At 40.1% G+C, this 13,811-nt stretch overlaps 1 protein-coding gene across 6 annotated transcripts in view; it reads left to right on the top strand.

Annotated features, from left to right (window-relative positions):
• The window catches only part of LAMA2 (laminin subunit alpha 2), a 1,231,414-nt gene that overhangs the window by 884,750 nt on the left and 332,853 nt on the right, over positions 1-13,811 (top strand). For all 6 annotated transcript variants that reach the window (XM_075339908.1, XM_075339907.1, XM_075339906.1 and 3 more), the window contains 4 exons: positions 1,246-1,389; positions 3,995-4,174; positions 13,079-13,267; positions 13,366-13,484. In XM_075339908.1, the coding sequence (XP_075196023.1) occupies positions 1,246-1,389; positions 3,995-4,174; positions 13,079-13,267; positions 13,366-13,484 (632 nt within the window). The remainder of the gene's footprint in view (positions 1-1,245; positions 1,390-3,994; positions 4,175-13,078; positions 13,268-13,365; positions 13,485-13,811) is intronic.

Below are 13,811 nucleotides of genomic sequence, written 5' to 3'. Positions count from 1 at the left end.
ATGACGTCTCATCCACTTTGCTTGGTCGTCAATTAGTCCGTGTTCACATGTAGTGTAAATGCTGCATTTTTTTGTGCTGTTTTTGTGCACATTTATTCTGCTGTTTAATTGTCCAAGCAAAGTGTATGTGATTCCACAAGAAGACGCCACTGAATTCTGCAGTTTTGATTTTTTTTTTCTCTAGATGTTTCTATGTGGAGCTTAAAAAACGCAGGAAAAAGCTTCTCTGTAAAATAAAAACACTTAAAAACGCAGATTCACATCTCAGCCAAAAACACATTAAATAAGGCATAAAAAAATGCAGCAAAAATGGAAAAAACAGAGAAGATTGTTATTGTGTAGTTTGGTGCAGACAGCAGCAGAAACAAAAGGAAACAGAATTTTTGCAACATGTGACACGGCCTTATAGGCACAAATAAGCAATGTCATATAGTGACACATAGAAATATAAGAAAATTTTGTCTGCTATGACTATGAATGAACAGTCCGGGGCATCTGCTGAATGACCCTTACTGCCAATTGGGTGTGGCTAGGGGGGTGGTAAAAAATTGCTGAGCTGAGCGCGCCGCAGACTTTGTCCCTCTTTCCTTTCTTCAAAAGTTGGGAGGTATGACAACACTACTACATATAACAATTAACATGACACATTACTTCAACAATATCGCAGGACACAATTTATATTACATTACATGACAATAATGCCTAATCTGCATATTTACCTGCTATTTTCTTGCACAACATTAGCACTGATATTTTTGTCTTTATTACAGTACAATCCTTTCTGATGACGGCCTTATAGGCAGAAACATCATGTTTATGAAACAGATTGCCATTCTGAAATAAAATTCTTGTTATTTCCCTGTATCACTTTGTGGCGTGCCAAGTTCTTACAAACATATTAAATTGTTAGCCCACCAACATATAGTGTTTGAAGCAGTTCTGTACGAACGGTTAGGTCAAAATATATCCCTGTGCATTATTGGATGTCTTTGGATCTCATTAACTAATAATTGATTTCACTACAATTTTGCTTTATATTCATGCAACTTTTTATAAATGGTAAGACAGTCTGTAGGATTATAAATGTGTCTGCCTATACTATGTTTACTATGAAGGTAAAACACCAACTTATAAAACCTGCTTCATAATTGGACTATACAAAGTCTGATTCTAAAAAAACAATAAGGTTTCTTACCGGGAACATCAGTTTAATTCCACTAAGTTTCTGAAGTATGTCTTTTGCAGATGAATGTAGAAGGAGTCCACTGTGACAGATGCAAGCCCAGCACTTTTGGACTTCATGTAGGGAATCCACTTGGATGTAGCAGCTGTTACTGCTTTGGCCTGACTACCCAGTGTACAGAAGCAGATGGACTGATCCGAATGTGGGTGAGTAGGAAGCTGTTGAGCCATTTAATACTGTAATGTGGGTTCCTGCTGGTATATTTTAGTAAAACACGCTGAAGCGGCTAATAAATGCCAAAACATTCAATGTATTCTCTTAACTTCTTATTTTGCAATTTGTGTACTCAGTGCCATTTGTTATAAGATAAGAAGAATCTATTGAACCAAGTTATTCACTGCATAGGGCTTATAGGCTATTTAGTGCTACAGATCGGGATTTCTAATGTACAATAAGGGGTTTTCCAAGCATAAAGCTTAATGAATATATATTTAGACTAAATAGTTGCAACATACTTTGTATGAAAGTTTTTTTTAAGCTTTTCAAGACCTTTAATTGAAGTCGATAAGTAGGGAAATGCTTGCTATAAATACAGTGGACCAACTTTCATATTTTCTTAACAGCCACAAATAAAATAAAATAAAATACTTAAATAATACTTCTTCTTTGCCCAGTGATCCCACGCTGACACAAGTCACTGTGGTCTTTGATTGTTATAGGTCAGAATATGGCTGGTCCGCTCAATCAGTGGCCTAAGTAATTACCTGCTGTACTACTATATTATGGCTCTCATTGCCAGTAGTGATGACAACAATATGGCATGTTAGCAAAAGTTGTCAAATCCAGATTATTTGCAGATAAAGACCAAGTTTATCATCAAAGTGCTGTATTGCCAGGGTAAAGAAGCAAGTATTAACTCAAAAGTTTGATAAACCATTTAATATTTGAACCCCTTTACAATCTAGGACATACCTATACATCCTATGTTGTATATTTTTCTTTAATGCAGGCTTACACGGTGAGCCTGCATTTTTCACCATATATTTTTGCTGATCTGATCAGCAGACATGTGCAGATAACAGGTGCCTTAGTTATCTGATTGTGCTGTCCAACTATGACAGCATGATCTAACACACGCCGGCAGTGATCCCGCCATTCCCAGCCATCATAAGCGGCCTTATGACTGGATCACAGTGCGCCAATGGGTTGCATTGACAGTGTAGGGTCAGCTGAGAGTGCCGGCATTCAGTGAAGAAGAGCATTTCTGCTGATCAGATTTATACTGAAGCATTGCTCTGAATTGCAGAAGCGATCGGAGAGTGTAGGCTTCAATTCCTCTAAGGGGCCTAGTAAAATCAATAAAATGATTAAAAAAAGTTTTTAAAATAAAAAAACCCTAAAAGTTCAAATCACCCCACTTTTGCCCCATTGAAAAAAAAAACAATAACATATACATTTATTTGGTATCGCTGAGTTCAGAAATGCCCGATCTATCAAAATATTAAATCATTTAATTTAATCAATAAAGGCAATAGCCAGGCAAAAAATCAAGATGCCAGAATTGCGTTTTTTTGGTTGCTGCAGGCGACTAAAATATCAAATGTACCTCAAAATGGTAGAATTACAAGCACCAGCCCCAGACGCAAAAAATAAGCCCTCACACTGCCCCAGATCTCGAAAAATAAGACTACTCCAGGTCTCGGAAGATGGCGACAAAAGCACAATTCTATTTTTTAACAATTTTCTGAATGCCCTTGATTAGTTCCCTTCATCTGAAAAACTTTACCCTATATCTGCTGAATTGAGAATACAAAAAAAAGGGGGAACCTGATACCAGGTCTGTCAGTATTCCTGACACAAACTGATAGTATTGTGAGAGGCATGTGTGTGAATCACTATATATTATGTAAGACCCCTCATTTTAGTTTAGCAGCACAAATTAGTCTGCAGGAAAGGGCCATTCAGGGCTAGTCTACGCTGAGTGGGGGCACCACGGCGTCCAACTGAGGGTGCCGACCTCCACGGTTAGGAAGGGGGAGAGTAAGGAATGAGCCCAGGGACCCACCCCGAACCATAATCTATGCACCAATAGTTTTTAACTTGCACTTGTGTATGATATAATTAATAAAGTTTATACATTTTATAAGGGGTTTTTCTTGGTTTCACTTTAACTTGAGAGCAGCATGATGTAGAAACAGAACCCTGATCGCAATGATATATCAGTTACTGGGATGTGTTTTGCTGTTGTAATACAATCAGTGCTTAATCAGTAGGAGATTATCACTACAGGACAACTGGCCATGTGCTGTCTAGTCCAACTACACCCACACCACTAATTAGCAGCTCTCTGTCACTATACAATGTGCACAGAAAGCTGTGGTGTGGATTGGATTATTGACAGGTTTATATCATATCTGGAATCTGGGTCTTTGTTCATACCGCATGCAGCTGTCAGCTTACATAGTCATAACCTGCTGACAAATTCCCTTTAATATATTTCTAATAGAAGTCCATAGAAGACTTGTGACTGGAGCCAAAGTCTGCCTTTGTATGCCTCAAAAATGTTAAAATCCTCATTATGAAATAACATAAGGTTTCTTAATGGATCCACGATATAGGTTATTGATGATCAGATTAAATGTTTGCTGGAAGTAATTAGAGGATCAGAAAAATAGGGTTACAATGTAGTTAGTGCTTTTTTTGTTGTTGTTTCTAAATGTCTAGAACATATCCAGTGATGTCTACAACTTACCCAGTATAAATAATTTTCTTTATTCTTTTCTTTTATAAATATCTTCTCTTGTTTTATAGCAATCATTAAAGCCTGATCAGACTGTACTAGAATTGACAGACATCACCTTGCAGCATCGAACTACTAAAAGGGTATTCTTCCAGCATCCAGAGATCATAGCACACATTGATCAAGAGAAACAAGACCTCCACCCTGAACCATTTTATTGGAAACTTCCAGAACAATTTGAAGGTCGAAAGGTAAATGCTTTCATGGATCTAGCATGTTAGCTTATCATTATCTATTTGTGAATGTTTCTAGACTATAACATGCCAGGGAATGAACGCCTTTTTGTCCTTTATTGGTGACCAATCGCACGTGGGGGTAGGTCATTATCATGACATTTATAAACATCTTGCTCTAATCTGAACCAGGGGCTGATAGCCAGTGGTGAGAGTCAATATGGACCATGATCTTAACAGAATTATACACTTTATTTTTTGCTTTTTGTGCTTTTGGGTAAAAATTAACTTTAAATTTGAAAAGTATTTGGAGGTAAAAGCAAATTAGCAATATTCCTCTACTGGAATATTCTAGGATATAGTATCAGATGTCCTAGACTCCATGTAAGGCTTGCGACACACATCCGTGCCGCCGGCACGTATTTGTAATTTTTTATACTTACCGGCGGCACGGAGACACATTAAGCAATGCTACCTTATTGTAGCAGGCACACACGCGTCCACACGGAACGTGTGTCCGTGTGCGTTTGTACGTGTGTGCGTTTTTCAAAGCGCTGACATGTCAGTGTTTTCTCCGGCAGCACGGGTGTCACACGGCCCGCACCCTTTACCACATGGGTGTAGTGTGGATGCGGTCCCATGTGACATACGCCGGAGAAAACACACGTGTCAGTGAAAAAAAAACAAACATTAACTCACCTTCTCCAGCCCTTCTGTCTCTGCCGCTGCTGCCTCTTGCTGCCGACCGCCGCTCATTATTCTCATTTAATATCACTTCACTGCCTGGCAGCAGCAGTAGTGGGGAGACGGCAGGGCTGGAGCTGAAGATCAGCACCACAGACAGCAGCGCGGACAGCAGAAAGGACCAGGTGAGTATGTAAATTACCGGTTCTATGTGTGCTATCGCGGATAGCACACGTAGAACACACGTGGCCCGCACGTACCAGAGACACGTACTTACCTGCAAGCAACACGCAGGGAAATACGTGTCTCTCGGCACGTGCGTGATTTTCATGTGAGTGTGGCAGAGGCCTAAAACAGACAAATGTACCTGGCATGACATAGTTGGATTATAACCACCTGTCCCTGAGTCTCTTCCCCCTTTACCTTGTCTGCCAACAGGAGTGGATTAAGAGTAGCTAGGGCACGATGCAGTTTAGAAGTCATAGCCCCCCCCAACAACCAATTTATCTTGTGATGTCACCCGATCCCCTTAATAGGTCATGAGATAGGCAACAGGGTTAACACAGGTGCACATCTGCATACATAAAATGAGAAAGACAGTGGCACACATATTTTTTCCCCTTATGTACAACACTATACATAACAGTGCTATACATATTAGAGGAGTGGGAAATTAATTTTCCCTAGGGGTCACATGAGAGATCGTTACTGTTGGGGAGGGCTGAACCAATATGCTGAAATTTGTTCTGTTCAATATTAGTATTAAAATATAAATTATAATTATAATGTTATAATAATATTAGTTAATTCTATCACTTAATATTAAGCAGAATTACCGTAAGTATGCTTACACCCCCTAATATAAAGTATGAGCCCACACACAGCACCCCTATATACAGAATGAGCCACCACATAGCCCTTAATTACAGCATGAGCCCCACAAATCCCATATATAATATATATATATATATATATATATATAATGAGTGCACATGTGACGCCCTGGACTAGCCAGGAAGTCACAGATAGACCCCCGCACAACACCAGTCCCCTAACAAGGTGTCATCAGCCAACCATTAAAACCCTAGTCACCTCTCTCAGTGCTTGATGGACACACCAGGGGGCAGAGCCAGGCGGTTGGCCATGCCCACCGAAGAGTTCAGAGGGTCTGAGGCAGGAAACACAGACTGAGATGAGTTTGAGTGTTGAGGAGTGGAGGAGATCAGGTCTGTAGGACAGGCCTGTGACAGTCTAACAGGTGCTGGGGTTGGAGCCCGGGAACCTTTGGCTAGGAGACAAATGGTGGCCTTAGCCTGCAGGAGCCGGGAAGACGGCTCGGTGGAACCATGGTGGACCGGGACAGGGTAGTAGCCCGCCAGTACCGACCCGGGGAATCGACTCGGAAACCGGAGCACACAGGGGGTACTCAGACCCTGAAACAAGGTCCAGAATTCACTGGACTGAGTTAATTAACTGATTGTGGTCTGGACTATAGGTCCTTTCCCACCCAAGTCCTGACTGAAGACAACAGCCCACCGAGGGGGATAGAAAGCCACCGCACAAGCAGAGAGATCCCACGGGCCAGTGTCTGTGGGCCAAAGGGCTCTCCCGACATTCATAAAGCCGGGAAGCGGGCTCCCGCCACTGAAGCGCAGGCAGCCCAAGTACACAACACGGTGCAGGAGAACGGCCAAGACCACCGAACCGGGTGGGGGACCAGACGCAGCCGGCTGCGGGCACCGACCACCATCAACTTGGTTTACCAGAGACTTTTGTGTGTCAATAACAGTGAGTACAACAGTGCCATCCGGCCACGCACCGCCCTGCACCGCCCAGCTATCCCCAACGGGCCCCAGGGCCACCATCCCTGCCCACGGAGGAGTTAACATCTTGCTGCACTACCATCTCCCCCCGGGTGCCCCGTAACTGCAGCGGTGGTGTCTACCTTCACCACATCCCGTGGGTGGCATCACGAACTCAAGCGCGGCTCCGGCCTTGCACCTACCTAACCCCCCACCAAAAGCACCAGCATCCTCTTTCAGAGCGAAGTGACCCCGGGTCCAGAGGTGCTCAAGCCACCAACCAACGAGCCCGGACCCGAGCGGCTCGGCTGCAGCCGAGCACGGGGCGGTACACACACACAGCCCCTATATACAGCATGAGCTCCTAATATGGCCCATATACATGAGCCTCTACATATACTCCTATAACCAGTATGAGTCCTCACTTAGTCCCCTATATATTGTATGAGCCCCACATAGCCTCCTATATACAACATGAGCCCCACATAGCCTCATATATACAGTATGAGCCCCCACACAGCTTCTTATATAAAGCATGAGCCTTCACATTGCCTTCTATATATAATATGAGCCCGCACTTAGCCTCCTAATATAAAGTATGAGTCCTCACATAGCACTCTTTACACAGTGAGTCCCCATATAGCCTCCTATATACAGCAGTAGTCCCCACATATCCTCCTTTATATACCATGAGCCTTCACATAGCCCCATATATAAAATATGAACCCTCGCACATCCCATACATACAAAAAAACACATACTCACCTTGGTTCCAATCCCCGTATATGCTGCCACTGGGTGTTGTTAAAATTATGCCAGCAACTCCTGGAGCTGCACTGCCATTCTGTATTGCCTAATGCCGAAAATATAGTTTTAGGTAAGCATCCTAATTGGAAATGTGCATCGGGGGAATGGGAGGAAGGCGAGTATGTGTTGCCACACAAAACATTTTAATGATGGCAATCTGTCCATGGGCACCCCTGGAGCTACAGGCCCCATGCAGTAGCCCAGATTGCCCTCATTATAATCCTCCTATGGCTAGGAATATTCTAATGCTAGTCCTTTTGTCCCACATTAGACATTTATTGCAATCCACACTAAATCTGGCATCTCCACTCAGCTACTTAGATATTTACCGTACATAACTGACAACTTTTAACTAAACTTTTGGAAGTCCTGATAAAATACTGTCATATCTGTTCAAGTCTCCCATAATAACTGTTATTATGTAGAGTAGACGACTTATTTCTAAAGTGTTATGTCCTTATGGAAGGGCCACATCAATTGTTGTTATGTAACCTTGTTATTTCATGGCAATATGATTTGCTTGCAATATAAATCATGTTTTTATGTTCCTTCTGTGCATTTTCCCATTGCTTAAGTTTTATTAATCACATTAAATATGTAATTTTAATGAAGTGGGTTTATCTGTTCTGCCTATGGGTAAAATATTTCATCTTAAAATGCTTTTCTATCATCTGCTTAAAAAAATTGGATATTTTAAATCTTTTTATTCTTTTAATATTACAAATAGGTTAAGGAAAGTGATATATTATTTAGGGAAAAATCCTCATAGGGTATAACAAAGACAACTGGCTTCTTTGTGCTGGAGAAGAAAGTGAAATTACTTTGCTATTTGTCAATTCTAAGAACATTTTCTTGACTGTATATCCTGTACTATAATTTACTGCAACAGTAATCATTAATTCTTGCCTTTAAAAAAAAGAAAAAAAAAAAAGTTTTTTGTTATTTATTGGTTGGTCCAGATTAATTTTTAGCTTTTTTTGCCATTATTAAACATGTTAAAAATCAGTGGTTTAATAAGCCTTATAGTCCCTAATATTGATGGCATTATATATAAATAAATATACAGTACAGACCAAACGTTTGAACACACCTTCTCATTCAAAGAGTTTTCTTTATTTTCAGGACTCTGAAAATTGTAGGTTCACCTTGATAGCATCAAAACTAAGAAGTAAAACATGTGGAATGAAATACTTAAAAAAGTGTGAAACAACTGAAAATATGTCTTATATTCTAGGTTCTTCAAAGTAGCCACCTTGTACTTTGATTACTGCTTTGCACACTCTTGGCATTCTCTTGATGAGCTTCAAGAGGTAGTCACCGGAAATGGTCTTCCAACAGTCTTGAAGGAGTTCCCAGAGATGCTTAGCACTTGTTGGCCCTTTTGCCTTTACTCTGCGGTCCAGCTCACCCCAAACCATCTCGATTGGGTTCAGGTCTAGTGAGTGTGGAGGCCAGGTCATCTGGCGTAGCACCCCATTACTCTCTTTCTTAGTCAAATAGCCCTTATACAGCCTGGAGGTGCGTTTGGGGTCATTGTCCTGTTGAAAAATAAATGCTGGTCCAACTAAAGGCAAACCGGATGGAATAGCATGCCGCTGCAAGATGCTGTGGTAGCTATGCTGGTTCAGTATGCCTTCAATTCTGAATAAATCCCCAACAGTGTCAGCAGCAAAGCACCCCAACACCATCACACCTCCTCCTCCATGCTTCACGGTGGGAACCAGGCATGTAGAGTCCATCCGTTCACCTTTTCTGCTTTTCGCAAAGACACGATGGTTGGATCCAAACATCTCAAATTTGGACTCATCAGACCAAAGCACAGATTTCCACTGTTCGAATGTCCATTCCTTGTGTTCTTTAGTCCAAACAAGTCTCTTCTGCTTGTTGCCTGTCCTTAGCAGTGGTTTCCTAGCAGCAATTTTACCATGAAGGCCTGTTGCACAAAGTCTCCTCTTAACAGTTGTTCTAGAGATGTGTCTGCTGCTAGAATTCTGTGTGGCATAGACCTGGTCTTTAATCTGAGCTGCTGTTAACCTGTGATTTCTGAGGCTGGTGACTCAGATAAACTTATCCTCCGCAGCAGAGATGATTCTTGGTCTTCCTTTCCTGGGGCGATCCTCATGTGAGCCAGTTTCTTTGTAGCGTTTGATGGTTTTTGCCACTGCACTTGGGGACACTTTCAAAGTTTTCCCAATTTTTCGGACTGACTGACCTTCATTTCTTAAAGTAATGATAGCCACTCGTTTTTCTTTACTTAGCTGCTTTTTTCTTGCCATAATACAAATTCTAACAGTCTATTCAGTAGGACTATCAGCTGTGCATCCACCAGACTTCTGCACAACACAACTGATGGTCCCAACCCCATTTATAAGGCAAGAAATCCCACTTATTAAACCTGACAGGGAACACCTATGAAGTGAAAACCATTTCCGGTGACTACCTCTTGATATATATACTGTAAAGATATAAAAGGTTTGCTGCACACCACCAGCCTGAATAAAATATATTGCCTGTCTGAAATGCCACACTTTCTAATGTAATACGGAAGGAATATTTATTTTTTCATTGTTAAATTATTAGGGGTTGTCCCATGAGCAAAGTACATTTTAATCAATAGATCTTGAAATAACAATAATTTCCACAATTGGATGTGTTAAAAAAATGCTCCTGTGCTGAGAAAATCTTATATATGTCCCCCTATGTACTGTGTAATGGCCGTGTCTGACCGTACAGGGACATTGTCTGATCATACCACAGCTACTGGGAAAGGGGGAAAAGTAAAGGCCAGTAAACAGGAAAATACGGTATCATAGCTGATTTTTCTGAGGTGAAACAATTCAGTGCCTGTTTTTAAACATTGTTTTAACTCACAAAAAGCAGCATCTGTGATCCCATGGTGTAACAGCTTTATATTCTTGACTTCCTCCCGGGACCAGGAGACGTGGTATGATCAGACCATGTCCCTGTACAATCAGACACGTCCATTACACAGTACATAGCAGGGACACATATATAAGTTTATCTCAGCTCAGGGACATTTTTTTAAACATATCCAATTGTGGAAATTATTATTCCAAGATCTACTGATTAAAATGTCCTTTGTTCATGGGACAACCCCTACTGCTTTAACTTTAAATTAAAATAATAAATATTCCTATTGTATTACATGAGGAAGTGTGGCATTTCAGATAGGCAATACACTTTCAGGCTGGTGGTGTGCAGCAAGCCTTACATATATAAAATTATATCAATATTAAGGATTATATGTTGGAAGATTGTGATAGATTGATGAAAATTTCCTAATAAAGCATTTCCAATTGTAAAACTTATTAGTTTTTCAAGATTTACAAGTTGTATTCTCATTAAAATGTACTTTGTTCATGGGACAACCCCTTAATCACTTTAAGTGGATTCATAACAGGTTCAGTATCACTGTAGCTATAAACAGTGATTTCATTTAAATTAGGGATGAGAGGACCTGTGCACATTCACCTGGTTTGGCTAGACTTTAGTTAAAAGTTTGGTTCGGGACCCGAACTTGACCTCAGACCGCAAACCCATATAAATCAATGGGGACCCAAAATTCTGTGCTATAAAATGACTGGAAAATGGTCATAGTAAGGTCTATGGGGCTTCAAAAGAAAGCAGGCTGTAAACCTCAACTGTCTTCTTTACCTTGGTTTGTTACAAAAAATATAGGGAATTCGACACTGTTTCTTTTAATTAATTATTTAAATAAATCTCTTTAACAAAAGACATGTCCTTCACCCTATGTTTGATAACCAGCCAAGGTAAAGCAGACAACTGGTGGCTGGCTTTATCAGACTGGGGAGATCCATGGTCCACTGCCTAAAAATAGCAGCCCACAGCCACCCCAAAATTGGCGCAACTATTAGATGCACCAATTCTTGGATTTGCTCAGCTCTTCCCAATTGCACTTGTGTGGTGGCAAACAGGGTAATACTTTTTGGGTTGATATGAGCTGTGAGTTGACAGCTGGCACCAAGCCCAGGGGTTAGTAATGAATTGGCATCTCTCAGACACCACCATTACTAACCAGGCAAGAGTAGTGTTAAACCCCCCCTACACACACACAATAATATTTTCTTTGAATAAGCACTTCTCAACACTCCTTTGTTCATAAATTTGTTAATATACAAAAATCCTCATAGTCTCGATGTAATTCAATTGAGGAATAAAGACTTCCCCACACTCCTTTCTTCACAAACTTATTAATCAAAATAAATCCTTCGTCTGAGATAATCCAATGATGTAATGTAATGTCCTACGATGCCTGAATCCTATAGTGCTTTGTTCTGAAAACATTTTAAGAATGAGAAATTCCGTGCCTAAAGCTGACTGGGAGTGACCAATGGAGTCTCGTTCTGAGAAGGCTCTCAGAATCAAGCTCCCTAGGATCGATGGGTGTCATAGGACATTAATCCTTTGGATTTTGTCAGAACTTTGAGGTTTTCTTTTGAAATAATAAAACAAAGAGCGAGGGAGTGTGGGGGGACTCTATTCCCCAATTGGATGAGTTGTAACTTCAATAATTTTTTAAAATTAATGAATTGGTGAACGAGAGAGTGTGGGGATTCTTTATTCAAATAAACTATTTTTTTCATGTATGTGTCTTTTAACTCTACACTTGTCGTGTAAGTAATCGGGGTGTCTGATAGACACATCTCCTTTACTAACCCCTAGGCTTGTTGTCAGCTATTGATTCACAGCTGATTTCAGCCCCACAATTTTTACCCCTATTGCCACTGCACCAGGGGAATCAGGAAGAGCTGGTCAAAGAATTAGAATTTGCACATCTAATGCATGTGCCACTTCTGGGGTGGCTGTTGGCTTCTATTTTTAGGCAGAAGTAGGCCAAATAGCCTAACTGTCTTCTTACCTTAGCTGGTTATTAAAAATAGAAAGGACCCTAGTCCATTTTTTTTACATTATTATTTTTTTGGGTTGGGTTATCAAAAATAGGCTAGAGCCCACATATTTTCTTTTTTCTTTATTCACAGCAACATACAGGCAAATTCTACATGCAGTAAAGGTTGTTGATTTTCTGTGCTGCAGCCTTTCATCAAACTTCATTAGCATACGAGCAGCACCCGAACTCAGAACTCTGACAGACTTTTTTAAAAGTCTGTGTTCGAGTTCAAGGCCCAGGCCCAAAAATCCAGTGTCCAGTACAAAGCCTGAACTATACCTCTCGAGTTCGCTCATCCTTAATTCTGATGTAGGCAATTCAATTGAGCATGTTGTGTATTTTTTTTAATGCACGCAAACAAATCTAATTTTCCAACCATATTTTTATCCAGTGGTGTGCATGACCCTATTGGATTACATTTCCCCAGATTTACATACAATATATATGTATAGATATATATATATAGATATATATACTGTAGATATCAGATATTTATGTGCAAAAAAATAAAGTCACAGAAAAAATAAACCACACGTAAAAGTCCATGGTATCACATAAAAATAAAAATGTTACTGTATACTCAAATGATTTACTGATATTCTATCTCATTAATTCAGAATTGTTTCAAAATGAAGTCATTTTTAAATGTGTCTAGTCCTTTAAAAGCCACATAAAAATACATTTTTTTCTATTTTGAAGCTAACAGCTTATGGTGGAAAGTTTAAGTACACAATATACTTTGAAGCTCGAGAAGAAACCGGACCATCAGTCTATGAGCCCCAGCTTGTTATTAGAGGTGGTCCTGCCACAAACCAGAAAATTATTGTGCGAAGTGTTCCAGATCCTCAAAATGGACAACTAACTAGGCATGATATTGAGATGACAGAGGTATAGTTGTCTATTAAATGGGCCTTCCAGATATTATTTCATAAACATTAAACAGTGATGATTAAAGCTAAATAATGCATTTTGCTTGTTTGGTATAGTTTGAATGGAAACATATGGATGGAAGACCTGTAAGTCGTGAGGACTTTATGGATGTTCTTTATGATATACAATACATTCTAATTAAGGCATCGTATGGTAGAGAATTGAGACAAACCAGGTAAGATTTGTTATAGTTCTTAATAAAAAATCCATTCCACTTCCTATATTATCCCAATGATTGATACCTCAAATTATTACACTTTTAAGAACCTATTTGTTTATTAATAACTATCCTACTAATACCTTTACGACACTGCCAATTTCCATTTTTACATTTCTAGTTTTCCTCCCCTTCCTCTCAGAGCCAGAACGTTTTAATTTTACTTTTCATATAGACATATGAGGGCTTGTATTTTGTCAGATGAGTTGTACTTTTGAATGGCACCATTCATTTTACCCCATAGTAGCTCTGCTCCACTCGCAATTGTTAGAGGTAGATCCTGGC

The sequence above is a fragment of the Anomaloglossus baeobatrachus genome, chromosome 3, assembly GCF_048569485.1.
Source record: "Anomaloglossus baeobatrachus isolate aAnoBae1 chromosome 3, aAnoBae1.hap1, whole genome shotgun sequence".
Lineage (NCBI taxonomy): Eukaryota > Metazoa > Chordata > Amphibia > Anura > Aromobatidae > Anomaloglossus > Anomaloglossus baeobatrachus.
This window is presented reverse-complemented; position numbering and strand designations above follow the sequence as displayed.